This window comes from Antedon bifida, chromosome 9, assembly GCF_963402885.1.
Source record: "Antedon bifida chromosome 9, ecAntBifi1.1, whole genome shotgun sequence".
Classification (NCBI taxonomy): domain Eukaryota; kingdom Metazoa; phylum Echinodermata; class Crinoidea; order Comatulida; family Antedonidae; genus Antedon; species Antedon bifida.
Window position 1 is genome coordinate 18,053,616 of NC_136234.1, and position 14,458 is coordinate 18,068,073.

Consider the following 14,458-nt stretch of genomic DNA (forward strand, 5'->3'; position numbering starts at 1 on the left):
TTTTGAGGGTTGTAAACGTCAAGCCTAAACAAGTAAACCTTTTTTAAAATCAGAAACAAAGTTGCATGGCATTATTTTCCATTAAATAGATTACCATAAAACCGAAAAAGAAGCCCATGTACTCCTTCATTTTTTTTAGTACACTTGGGTGGGCTTCTTTTCCAGATGGACTTCTTTTCGAGATTACTTTTGCAAACTAAAAGAGGAAAATTTGCTAGGTTCCCGTCCAGGAGATTGTTTCTTTACATGATTTGAATTTCTAAGTTTAACAACATCAAAATGTAATAGTGTGGCGTATTGACTAACAATGACTAACAATACCATCTTCACTACACCTGCACAAACTCATTTGCATAACAACGCACGGCATACCACACTGTTTAAAATATAGAGCTGCAAGGTTTTTGAAACAAAATATATGAGAGTCTTCAGTACCCGACCCCATTAACCCCATTCAAGAACGGTGACAAATTATCTTTTTAAATCTAGTTACTTAAAAAGTATTGATATCCTGGTCATCACCATTATTATAAACGTTTTTTTGTAAATGATCAATAATAATATTTGACATCGCATTAATGATGTAATTTATAAAATTGTAGAAAAAGCTTAAATTTCACACTAAGCTAACATAAGCTAACAGGTTAAAACACAGACGCTAATCTTTTTGCTCTTCAATAGGCCTACCTGTTGCCAATTTTTAAAATCTTTTGATCTGTATTTTATATATTTTAAAGTTAATGTGTGTTTTCAATTTTTATGTGATTTATGTATGTGGTTTGGAGTATTGGAGAGCCACTTTGATAGTGCTTGCACTGTTGGCAATCCTTAGGGTACTCCATCCACACTTGTTTGTATAATGTTGATTTCTTTCTGTTTGTATACCTGGAAATTGAATAAATAAATTTAAAAAAAAGAAACACGAGAACAAATAAATAGATGAAACAAATACGGCACGAATTTTTTAAAGGAAAATTTTAAAATGTTTATTTCACCATTATAATACTACATTTACATTTCTAGCTGAACAAACTTATTATTTTATTAATATGTAACTGGATGAGTAGTTCAGTTTTTACTCTCTCCGCCGAATGTCGACTTGTCGTCCGATGGTTTTCGGAATCCCAGTTTCCGAGACCAAAAACAGCGACTTCATCACAGGTATGAAGCGCTACCATTAACATGGTAAGTTCTAAGTCTACTGAACCGTCTTGAGTGTTTGTTACATTTATCCATCTGTAATGAAATATATTTTGAAAAAGGTGACCACATCCGATGAAATGGCACATGGTTATTATGATAATGATGAAGACTATGCCAATGAAGATCGCCTACACAGTTACTATTATGATAAACATGATAAATGATGATATCGAGTAGGCCTATATCACAGTAACATTACAACTGTGTTTATGGCAATCTCTAACGATTGGTTCCCACTAGGACGTAACGCAACGACGTAAGCGCGACGAAATCAATTTGACCAATTACAAGCGATAGGATTTTCCGAATGTTCGTTTGTGATTGGTGGCCAACTCGCTTTCGTTGAGCTTATGTCCTTGCGTTGCGTCCCAGTGTGAACCGAACTTTGTTTGTGCGTCGTTATACAAATTGTTGCAAAATACACGCATCACATGCCTACAAGTGGGTATCAGAATGATCCGAAATGTACTGGGACGGTTTTAAACTACATTTGTCAAAAACTGCCCTGGGTCGGAAATCTTTATATTGATTGAAAATTGATGATGATGATGATGATGCCGATGATTTGATCTTGATAATAAAGATTACGAACCTATCTGAAATATAACGCAGTAAATCCGGATGTAAAACTCTGAAAGACCCGGGCGTATTGGCTGAAATCATTAACGGCAACCTACAAAAATGAAATTACTAAATTAACGTAAAATATGTGAAAGCAGTAATATTCTGTCATTCTGACGTTTATTTACAGTAATCGTCATTACACCCAGCCATCATTAATATAATCATCGTGATCAATATATTAATATCGGCATCATCATCATTATTATCGTCATTATTATCAATGATCATCATCTTCTCCATCATCATAATCATCATCATAATAATCTTCATTGAAATCATCACCATCATATTAAATTCCCATCATCATCGTCATCAGTCTTCGTCATCATCATCATTATCATTAACAACAATTCTCAAAACTTTAAAGCTCTGTCTCTACACTATCAAACTAGTTTGACGAAAAAGGGTGATGTGCCCGAACGGTAGTGATATGCCTAAATATGGTAATGATATGACATCACCATGTCCATTTATGGGCACATCACATAAAGTTTGATAGTGTAGACAAAGCTTAAGGTGTAAACACAAATAAATCCATACCCTTTTCCTGGATGCGCATGACTTAAATTGGAAACATTCCGTCGATCCTTCAACAATTCGCGTAGGTACAAATACGTAGACGCGTCAGTATCCGACGAAACGTATTTTACATTCTAAAAAAATACATAAAACAAAGCATTTGGGAAATATGATGCATATCGGCTGTGTTGTTTAGTCAAAACAATTTGATTAATGAGCAAATAATTACTGGGTGTATAAGAACCCGTGGATTTAAAAACATCAGAAACACACATAATATGGCTTGAAATTTAAAATTGACTTTAATTGATCGGTATTATTACGATACGAGCAACATAGATTTTTCAGAGAGTTTCTCATCATAATGGCCAACTTTCACTTACATTATGATACATACCTGTATTGCGAGAGATTCGACAAATTGAAGATCGTATTTATTCGAAATTCGCTTAGATTTGACTAGAGAAGAAAACGTGTAGAAATAATGAGTAGTTTTAGTTCCGACGTCTTCTTCAAACCCATTCGTTGCTGCAATATTTGACCTGTAAAACATTGAACATAAAAAGGAGTCTGTCCAGCACACGACTGATTTGTTGGACACAGTGTGGGCATGCGTATAAAGCGTCTTTTTTAAGCGATTTTTTAAAATCAATATATACATATATAAACAATGAAGAACAATAAGTGGGATGACACACGAACACTGTTAAAATTAATGTAGGCCTATATGTGTAGTTATCGAATGTGGCAATACTGGGGCTGGGGCAGCAGCATTCCATACGTGAGGTATATGACCCTGTTTATAATAAAACCGAACGAAAAGTATAAATACACGACTCTAACGCGTCTTAAACTGCCTTTTTGGCACATTTTATGAACTGTGTATTTATGATGTACATAATTTCCTAACACTGAATCGACAAGGTGAGCCTATGTCTTTTTATCACATTGTTTTCGCTTAAGAAACTTATTTACCTGAACACACTGTCATATGAATTGATTCTGGAGCCGAACTTTGACCTGAGCAAAGAAGTGAGTTTACCGACGACAGCACACCGTCTGCATGTCCCTGTGTCGTCTGAATCATCATCGAAAAGACTTCGTTGCTCCTTGCTTCGGAGTAACTTCATAATCTGATTAATATCTTTGAAGAAAAGATACAAACATGTTTTAAGCCTTGTCTACACTATCAAACTTTATGTAAAAGAAAAAATTAATTTTTGACTAACTGTGGGTTTGCCATGATTTCTTCGTTTGAATGTTTACAATGTTGTGACGCAAAGGGAACTGGTGAATACTAAAATATTGGTAACAATATTAAGCTCTCAGAAGCTGAGCGAAATACTTTGCGCAGAGAAGCGACAGGTCGGGGCATGTTGTTTAATATTTCGGCCCATAATAATTTGAATATAGGCCTTTGTTACTATAATATTTTCCTCAAAATCAATAGGTCCGATTGGTATACACATGGACCTATTTTAGGTACATGGTATAAAGTAGGCCACAACTATTTGGACGATAATTTGAGAATTGTGGATTTATCGTGTAAACAAACAACTTAATACATACAAAATAGGCCTAATGCACTTGGCAATTAAATGGTTACAACAACAAGTAATATACAAGCCAATAGGATACAAAGACGTAAGGTTATAAGCAGTACGGGGAATTATGTTTATATTGGGCCTAAAAATAGAAAACATAAACCTACCTTTGTAAGTTGTATTATTCCAACCAAATGGCGATGGGTATTCTTTTCTTTGGTAATATTCTCGTGGACTAAACATGGCGTGATACATAAGTATCGGGATATCACGTACATAACGATCACTAAATACTGGGCTTATTTTTAAACGGTTCCTTAAAGAGGCATCACAATTCTGAAAACAAAATTAAAAACCACATTTGTTTCACATATTCAAAAGCTCCAGTACCAATTGTTAATTCTATTTTTATAGAGTGAGTTTACCGACGACAGTATGTAGGCAGAGTGGGCTAACGAGAGGTATGTTATACCCCTGTACCATTATAGACTATGCATTTGATCCCGATCCAACCAAGTGTCCCGTGTATTATAGTGCTATAACATTTACCTGATATTTTCATTTGTTCCTTGCACTAGAAAAATAATATAGAGGTGTCCAAAGGAGGGGTTCTATAGGGCCTACTGTATTCGTATATTAAGGACACAGGCTTATAAGCACTTACTGGTTTTGCAAAGGATATGTCTTTTCTGTAAAATCCATTTATATTGTTCATTGTATTTGGAACTTTTAGCCAATCAGTGTCAACCACGTGGCGTAGGTTCATTTGTCCAATGTTGTTATAGCTATTATTAAAATGTACACTTGGTTTCTTCATTTTGAGTCCATCTTTATTTTCTTGATGTTCACCGAATAAATAATTCCAGTCATTATCAGATATAACATAATTTAAATTTTCATTTGCATCAGTACTATGCTCATTCATTTCGGATATAATGCGATGTGACAAATTGCGCTTTGTTGCGTTTATGTCCGATGTTCTTGCGTCAACGTTTGCGTCAACAATAAAGTTATTTGAAAACACCTCTCGGTGCATTTGTTGGACTATTTCAAACAGTTCGTTTATTTTCTGTCGTCGGATGACCTGTATCGGCGAATATGTTGCTGTTTCTATTTCGGTTTGTCTGTATGAGAAATAGTTTTTAATTAGATATCTTCAAATAATCATCATTTTGTCGAAGTGAATTTTGATTGTTTTGTTTCAAGAAAGAAAATAATTGCTCTTATTTATTGACAATTGAAATTGTAGATCATGAATTCTACTAGTACTACAAATCGAAGTCTGTTGTAATACAATACTGTGTGTGCGGGGCTTTTATTCGAGGAAATGAATAAAGGCCCCGGGCGTTTATTCGAGGCGGCGTTTATTCAAAATGGAGAGAGACGTTTATTCAAATAAATTATAAATTATAAATACGGTAATTGCATTGAATACTAGACTGAGAAGATTTAACCTCTGAAGCTAAGCTATTCCAGTAACAATCATCAACATGGAACCGATTACATGGTAAACACAACATTCCTGGTATATAGGCCTAGCATTCATTCTTAGATATACATAATTTACCTGTTTAGTACGACAGCATTCAGAAATAAACACACTGCAATTGCAGTGCACGCAAACACCGCAGTAGTGACATACCTATGGAGAGATCATAGAAAATGATATCGTAAACATTATGAATTATTATGAATTAAAAAAATACCTTTCGCGACTTAATTACCGATCAATCTTGGCTTTCTTTCTTTAAAAATGAGTTTTTATTGATTTTAATTATTATTTATTAATGCTCAATGTTGTAATAAAACATAAAGAATGATATAGGCCTATACTAGTATAAAGTTCATGATTAAATTATGACAATTACAAGTCTAATACTGAATTTAATTGATAACAAACGCAGGCCTAACACGTATACGTAAAAATAATATTTAGTTCCCACTATAGAGACTCGCAGCGCAAGGACGTAAGCTCAACGTAATGCTTGGTTCCCACTAGAGACGCAACACAACGACGTAACGCAATGTAAGGGATTTGACCAATCACAAGCGATGGATTTATTCGACTGTCGCTTGTCATTGGTCAACTTGTTTGCGTTGCGTCTCGTCCTTACGTTGCGTCCTAGTGGGAACCAAGCTTGAGTGATTCAGATCAATTACAAGCGATGGATTATTCGGTTAATTGGTCAACTGGCTTGCGTTGCGTCTACCAGGGCCGTAGCCAGGATCTGTCAAGGGGGGGTTCAGACACTAAGTATTTGGGTCACTGCCCCGCGCCAACCCGGTGGGGTCTGAGGCGAATTTTGTTAAATGACACCCCTTGATGGCCGGAAATGGTACTCTCGCACATAACATTCATGATAAATGGCACCTCTAATTGGCCGGAAAAAACACTCTCATGCAGCATGCTACCATTAAACAAAACGATCGTACTTTTTTCCTCCTCCTCACACACGTGGACTATTTAAAGGACGATAATATTTGTTGCCGTATGTTAGATGCGCGTGCTCTGTGTGCTGAACCACCGCCGATTGTTTGATCATTCACTCGGTATTTTGTTTTGCGTTCAAGTTACAAGCCCCCCCAAAAAAGCACAATTTGGGTGAGAAGGCAAATTCAATGCTTCTTATAGCCAGGGGCGGACCCAGGGGTGTTTCCCTTGTGGCCCGGGCAACACCCTTAATTTCATACTAAATGTTGTTTCTGCCACTAAATTAAAATTGAGTTCCATTTCATCGTATACAATATCCATCCGGACCCGGAACTTGATAGGCTTAGTCATAAAGTAGTTACAGAGTTGCAGGGCATTTTAACATTGTTGAATGTTTTGATATCAGCCTAATTGTTAAAACGACCTTCACAACCAAAATATTTCTTTGTAATAAAATTTATTTTAAATGGAACGCTACAAAAATAATCCTCTGCTTCATCAGAGCATGAATACTCAATAACCAGACAAGAACGTATCTTTATTACGTTTTACTATCAATACATTTTCATATCACGCAATCCATTTTTCAACAATATAGTGGTATAATAATAACATTTTGAGGGATTAGTTACAGTTTGACTTTGAATAAACCATTGGTAATTTACTGAAAATCCAAAATGAACTTGTGTTATAATACAAACAACATTCAATCAAAGAAACGCTCTACTACACATGAGAAATAGCCTACCCACGCATAGCAGTGTTACTAGAGCCATAACAGATTACCTCTAATGGATCAATCATTCACATTCAAAAATTCATCGACAAACGAAATATAGCCTATATTCATTCCTTTCAAATATTAGGCATATTGCCAAGGCTAATAATCGATTTGTTCATAATTATTGCGTTTTGCCGGGGGTTTTCCATAATCTAAGGCCAATTTTTAGGCCAAATCATAATTGTGCGTATAGTTTTGTATTTCCGATGCGTGTAGTACCCTATTTATCTTCATTTCCGTACGTTCGTAAATATTAGTCCGAATTTCCGTAGTAATTTATAGACGTTCCGAAATTTGAACCGTGTTATACCGGTAGCAGAGCAAAGTTTGCTTCTTTCTGCAAATGTCCTATCATTATTTTCTTTGTTTTATTTGGAGTGTGGTTTAAAACAACACTTTTGTAAAGTTTATAGTGGATAAATAAAAATGAATTTTTGGAAACTGTGGTTTTAACATCTGACTTTATTTAGCATTTTTAAATGAATTAAAATTCCAAATTATACAATTTAACCTTTCGCTCAATATATTTATAGCAACAGCTTCATATTTTTTGTATAACTTTTTAAAATTATTAATTGATAATTAATTTACATTAATTGAGTACATTTATTAGAATGTATTACCGTACCAAAAGTACCTTCATCGGGGACTTCCCCGTGACGTTCGCATTGAACGAAAAAAAATTTATCATGAATTTTACGTGCGAGAGTACCATTTGCGGCCATCTAGGGGTGTCATTTAACAATTTGCTTGCTCAAATACTCAGTGTCTACAGCCCTGGAGTCTTTGGGCAACCCTCTTAAAATAGTCCTGCGACCGCCCCTGATAGCTCTATCTATATTTATTTACAGCAATTTGTTGAGGAAACTAAATATATCAATGTAAATAGGTGGTATTAATACAGTTGAGTAGGCCTACGTATCGGCTGGTGGTCTAGAAAAAAAATAATCGAATGCTATAGGCCTAATGTAAACTACAGTACATGATACCATATAATTATATTATAGTGTAATATATTAAATTCACTATAATCCTCTATGATGATGATACACTATACTTCATAGCCACACATAAATATTGTAGGTGACCGCAGCGTTCCATTTTTTGATGTACGTCGGAAGGCTATATACTTTATGCATGCTGACTGCCAGTGATCGAAACAATAAGTACGCGGTTGTCTAGCGGTGTCCTTTGTACGATTCGTTCGTGCCCAAGCTCGCGTCAATATCATGTTACATCCTGGGACCAAAAATTCGTATTATTTTCAGGTGAAAATCGGCAACCAATTCATTTGTTTAACAATAAGGTATGAGTTATTCACGAACGAGTTTACGAATTTTTCAATTTACAAATAACCTTTTGTATTGTGGGGCACGTATTTGTTGGAGGATTTTCAGAGATGAGGGTGGTGAGGTATTGGGGATGTCGGGGATGGGGGTTCGCAGTCGGTTAAGGGGGGGGGGGGGGGGTGGGGTTCGCTGTAAAGGGGGGTTCGCCCGAACCATAAAAAACCCCCCTGGCTACGGGCCTGGTAAGGGATTTGACCAATCACAAGCGATGGATTTATTCGACTGTCGCTTGTCATTGGTCAACTTGTTTGCGTTGCGTCTCGTCCTTACGTTGCGTCCTAGTGGGAACCAAGCTTGAGTGATTCAGATCAATTACAAGCGATGGATTATTCGGTTGATTGGTCAACTGGCTTGCGTTGCGTCTACGTCTCTAGTACGAACCAAGCAACGCAAAATCGTTCTTGCGTTGCGTCCTAGTGGGAACCAAGCTTTTAGAAGGACAATTCAGGAATCAACAAAGTGTCCCCTGAATGGGAGTTTGCTGCAGTGTTAAAACAAAGTTGCTCCACATGTTGTTTCACGGGAAAATGTCCTCTATTAAGCGTGGTTCCCACTAGAGACGCAACACAAGGACGTACGCGCAACGCAAGCGAGTTGATCAATGACAAGCCACTGTTCGAATAATCCATCGCTTGTGATTGGTCAAATCACTTACGTTGCGTACGCGTTACGTGTATTGCAATGATATTACGAGAATTGTAAAAAAGACACCTACCACCATTGTTTCATTCTGTCAGATGTGGTTCCTTTGAAACCGATTTTGTTCGACATCGGACCCGGAGCAGTTTACGAACGCACTTTGTTTGGTTGCTGGCGAAGAGCGATCATGTTGAACTAACAGAACTGAAAGAGAATTGTCTATCTAAATGCAATTCGTAACTATACACGATATACACATCTGCATGACAGTAATTATTGTAATGGTATATGAGTATGACTAACTCGAATTCGGCTCACTGATGTAATTGAATGATGAGGAAATTTAGAATTTAGAACCGACGACGCTGAAAACAAGAATATTATCAGCATACACTTACGATGTATGCATTTCAAAAATTGATAAGAGCACATTTCAACGCTGTCTGTTCGTTTTATAAAATTTCAACAACGTCGTATTTTTACCCAGATGCGCGCAGTACAGGAAAATGTTTACTTATTAATTAGCAAGTGAAAATAATCAATAATAAATAAATGTGGATTATGTGTGACGTCCGAAGTATCAGTTACAATATTTACATTTGTACTTATCTAATTGTATTTGGCATTAATACAATTTTAAATACAATACAAATGCATTTTTTGTTTGCTTACCTGTATTGGCTCGTCGGTTTATGAAGCAAAATAGCATAATTTGCTAGCAAAGTCAATTATTGATACGTGGGCCCCAGGGAGAACTCTTTGGTGCATTAACAGCTTACGGTTCACAGCACATAGAAGCGCTAATGTACAACACACTACGCATATTCATACACATTTAATAAGCTTGGTTCCCACTAGTAGGACGTTACGCAAGGACGTACGCGCAACGCAAGTAATTTTACCAATCACAAGCGATGGATTAATTAAACTGCCGCGTGTCATTGGTCAACTCGCTTGCGTTGCGCTTACGTCCTTGCGTTACGTTTTAGGGATGCTTACAAAAAAATGTTTGCACCCATGTTAGGCCTATGGTGTTTCATGAAAATATAGAGTTAAACCTATTTTTAAAAAGAGATATGCACCACAGGCTGCTAATTGTCGCTAGACATAAAGTACGAGTAGATAACAAATTAAAATTTGTAATATACTTTACATCCAATACACGGTCAATGGTAAGACCATTAAAATAAGATTTGAAATTACTGTGTTCTGATATAGATCCATGTTCTGATCCGTTTCGAAGTTAATAACCGAAAATTCTCACCGTTTGTCAGTGTAAACTATAGACGACGTCTCTCGAATTGGAAATACGGAGCCCGTATTTTTACAACATGCATTTGAGATCATAAAACAAGACTATACTTACGACATGGCTTCCTCTTCTACTGAAATACAAAACACAGTTATGAATGCATTTATAGAGGATGCTGTCAGAATATTGAATAGCCCAAGTTTATGTACACTGTGTACAATGTATTCTATTTCAATTTAGCCAACTTAATATCGATTTGCATAATTGGCGCGTTCATGTGTAAAATGGATGATGGCAATCTGTTCGTCCTTTATGGATGGGACGTCAGATCGAAACGACAATCGCGCCAACTTCGATGTAGGCCTAGTAGTATTACATTTATTTCATGACTAACGTTCGATCAATACGATCAATAGTTTAACTATGAAAGAATTATATTGGCAATTACTATCTAAATCATTTATTCGTGGTTTAACAAGCCTGTATTTGGTTGGGGAAAGGATGAGGAGAGGGGAAACAATAGTATTTTTAATTTCTTTCAAATATACCAAATGCATTTAACTATATTATCAGCGTTGCAGTTATATTCAACTGTGGCTATGAGAAACGCTGGTTATAACTATACATTAGTAAACAGTGAAGAACATTGAGGTATAAATTATACCTCCATTGTGTAGAGTATATCAAAAAGTCTACTAATAACGTTATAGACTCAAAATTTTCGAATAAAACAATAACAGAAATACGTAGTACATTAAATCGGTAAACTCGGAACAGACAATGTACAAGTTTATTTAATCAAAACAGCTGCTTACGTTTTTCTATAGCTGTTAAAGTTTACTTCTAGTAGTTTATGGTACTTACCATGTTACATTGTCTAATAACACTCAACAAAATGATTACTGTATCTCAGTAATATTAGCGTAGGCCTAGTCGAGTCGCAACTTCCTTCCTCCGCAAAAAAAAAGGACAAATAAACACAGGAGACACTTAATTCAAAGTATAAGAAGTCCTAGTGGATACCTCAGCATCTATCATATCCATGAACGAATTATAATGTGATTTAAATGGCTTTGTAATCCGGTATGGGTTCTTATCCAGCGTCGTTAAGCTTAGATACATATATGTCGATGTTGTATTTTTTCCCTGATACTATCTATGGTCCGGAGAAGAGCGGAAATAACGTGTTTTATGAAAACAATCCATATTTGTAGATTACGGTCTAAACACAATTTTAATCGATTTCAATTTGTTTATGTCAAGGGACGGTGTTAGTTTTTACTAAAAAATCACACAAGGGACAGAGTTTAAAGGAGATTCCAAAATATAAAAAAAAATATTCGGTAAAAATGACTGCAACGTAACATTAAACAAGGACAGGAAAATCAGGACACTTATTGGAACAGGGAACTCAGAACGAGTAGACCTACAAAACGTGAATTCAGCTCTGTCTACAGTATCAAACTAGTTTGACAAAAAAAGTACGATGTGCCAAAATATGGTAGTGATATGCCCAAATATGGTAGTGATATGACATCATCATGTTCATATATGGGCACATCACATTTTTTGTCACATACAGTTTCATAGTGTAGACTGAGCTTGACGCTCTGTCTACACTATCAAACTAGTTAGACACAAAATTGTGATGTGCTCAAATATGGTACTGATCATCATGTCCATACATGTGCACATCACATTTTGTCACATAAAGTTTGATAGTGTAGACTGAGCTTTATACAGTACGAACAAGATCGTAAATATGGTACATGGTACGCATAGTCTCGTCTCGTGTCTAAATAAAGTTTATATATATATAGAACATAATGAGATGACGAGAAATGAAACAGATGGCTAGTCGGTGTACAATGGTTAGGTAAACATAGGTCTATTATTAAAGAGCATTCCACATAATGGGCCTATTTTTGTACTATTCTTGAATGTTTTTAACGTCACAATTGATTCAATAATAAATCACTAGCCTACTGTCAGGCTATGCTTGATAAAGTAAACAATTAATCACCAACCAAACGTGATAAAATTAAACTAGTACGTGATATAACGCGGCACGGCAGCTAAATAGCGCATAAGTCAGCGATATACGTTTCGAAATCTATTGGTATACACTCGATTAAAATTCCCATGAGAGGCGAATCCAGGATTTTTTTAAACGAACGAGCGCTAACATATAATTAATATCAAAAGGTACTTCTAGTTCATAATTTCATTTTAGGTGACAAGGGGTGGGGAGAGAACGCGCAACCTTAGCGCTCCCCAATTCCCCGGAACCGACACTGCCTCTCACTCTCCGACCTCACCGGTACTGCTGTAGAAGCACACAAAAAAACCTGAATAATGATGGTGATGAATATGATGATGATAATGACGATGATAATCAATACTTATGACGATGATGATTAGAATGAGAACGAATACCATGATAATGACGATGATGTACTGCTGTAGTACAAAAAGAAATTGTTGAAAAAAAGGGCGATGAATTGAATGATGATGGTGATGATGATAATGACGATGATAATCAATATTATGACGATGACGATTAGAATGAGAATGACGAGATGGTCCATAATGGGAACTCTGTGATTTAAATGAAAACTATGACATAGAATTCCAATAAAAATTCTTTATCAACTTCAGTAATAGAACTGCTAATCCAACCGAACTTAACATGAAAGTTGTTTAAAATGTTATGACGTCTGCAAACGAAGCGGAAGAGTCCCAAGTTCAAAGGTCACTTGAGATCTTTTTGGTTATCCGCACTTGGCGGATAACCCCTTGTTATTGTCAGGATCTTTTTTTTTTTTTTTTTTTTTTTCTATGTTATTCTTCTTTCTTTCCCAGAATTTGGTGTCACGTGTATCTCAAATTCTGATCAACATTACATCGTATAACTTTGTCAGAAGATTTACCTCTATCTGTAGAAGTGCAGGACAGTTCGTTTTTTTACTTTAGAGTCGCGCAGCGTAAGCTACGCGCGATTTTATGAATTTTGCGTATTTAACATAGACTAAAAACCAAAAGTCATTTTGTAATGACACTTGGTGAACATTTAAGTCATATCAAGTGCAAACTTTCTATGGATTAAAAATGGCATGTTTCACAGAAAGTTACGCGCGCACGCGCGTTTAAAATTTCAGAATGCGTAAAATCAATTTCTAATCAACTTTCTACGCGTTTCAGGTCATTTTGAGCATTTCAAAAATTCCCACGCGTGCGCAATATTTTTACGCGCACGTGCGCACGTAGCGCAAAAACATATTTTTTTTGCTTGATTTTTGTTTTTTCAGCCTTTTCTAGTAAATTTACCAATTTTCAATCAATTTCGACTTAAAATCACGTCATACGAGCACGTAGAATTAAACAATTTGCGCGCGTTTTTAATGAAAAAGTTAAAAAATTTGTCAAAATTTTGCCTTTTTTAAAACAGTCATAGAATGTAAACTACGTGGTGAACTTTTTTAAAATTGCATATTCTGGAAGTTGATGAGTTGCAGATATCGAATCATGCATCGATATGGCTAACCAGACATTGTGACGTCATCGTATGGCCACTCGAATATAAAATATAGGATTTTTGTCTCTTTCGCATAGCTCATCACATTTAATAGAGCGCATCTCCACTTATCCGTATTCCATTTCCCCCCATTTTGTTATATTGTCTAGGCCAATCAATTATCTTTCGCATAATCTACCATTTTTTAAATTGTGATGACGTCATCATGTCCAAAAGCGTCAATAACTTGGTTCCCTTATTTTCACCTATTCTGCACTGTATGTAGTACGTATACAGAATATAGTGTATACCGTATATACTTCGACGTGACACAAAATAGAGAGCACACTAACATTTTTTCAATGGCTTAAGCGTTTTTCTCTGCGCAATATTCTAACGTATGACGTGCACGTGGCGTTTGCGGTGCGGATAACCTAACTCGTCCGTAGTGACGAGTTCAAATCTAGTTTCATCTTCCTTTTACACACATAATTTCAATATCATAGTTTCTCTTTCATTAAAATTAACACAATTTATGCAAGTAGGCCTATAATACGTACGTACTACTAGAAATTACATTTAAAACAATAAACAAACTCTCT

General features: G+C 35.9%; 1 protein-coding gene across 5 annotated transcripts; it reads right to left on the reverse strand.

The window, feature by feature from the left end:
- Positions 1-986: 986 nt before the first annotated feature.
- LOC144851782 (alpha-N-acetylgalactosaminide alpha-2,6-sialyltransferase 2-like) lies at positions 987-11,225 on the reverse strand. Of its 5 annotated transcripts, XM_078709393.1 has the most exons (11): positions 10,457-10,700; positions 9,167-9,294; positions 5,458-5,532; positions 4,882-5,014; positions 4,555-4,845; positions 4,058-4,226; positions 3,322-3,490; positions 2,744-2,888; positions 2,368-2,480; positions 1,796-1,876; positions 987-1,236 (listed from the first exon to the last, which is right to left on the reverse strand). In XM_078709393.1, exons 2-11 carry the CDS (start codon positions 9,220-9,222, stop codon positions 1,020-1,022), a joined length of 1,449 nt encoding a protein of 482 aa, XP_078565519.1. In that variant the 5' UTR covers positions 9,223-9,294; positions 10,457-10,700; the 3' UTR covers positions 987-1,019. The 5 variants fall into 5 exon arrangements, with proteins under 5 accessions (XP_078565519.1, XP_078565517.1, XP_078565515.1 ...); XM_078709391.1 differs by lacking the exon at positions 10,457-10,700 and adding an exon at positions 11,207-11,225 and having other exon boundaries at positions 4,555-5,014; XM_078709389.1 differs by having other exon boundaries at positions 4,555-5,014; positions 10,457-10,699.
- Positions 11,226-14,458: the final 3,233 nt, after the last annotated feature.

Bases quoted from the DNA above. Each gene is read 5' to 3' on its own strand.
- LOC144851782 (XM_078709391.1), bottom strand. From the start codon at position 9,222: ATGTCGAACAAAATCGGTTTCAAAGGAACCACATCTGACAGAATGAAA. The intron at 3,491-4,057 runs GTAGGTTTATGT...TTTTCTTCAAAG, and splicing joins GAATAATACAACTTACAAAG to ATATTAATCAGATTATGAAG. The intron at 2,889-3,321 runs GTAAATAAGTTT...AATGTTTTACAG, and splicing joins TCATATGACAGTGTGTTCAG to GTCAAATATTGCAGCAACGA.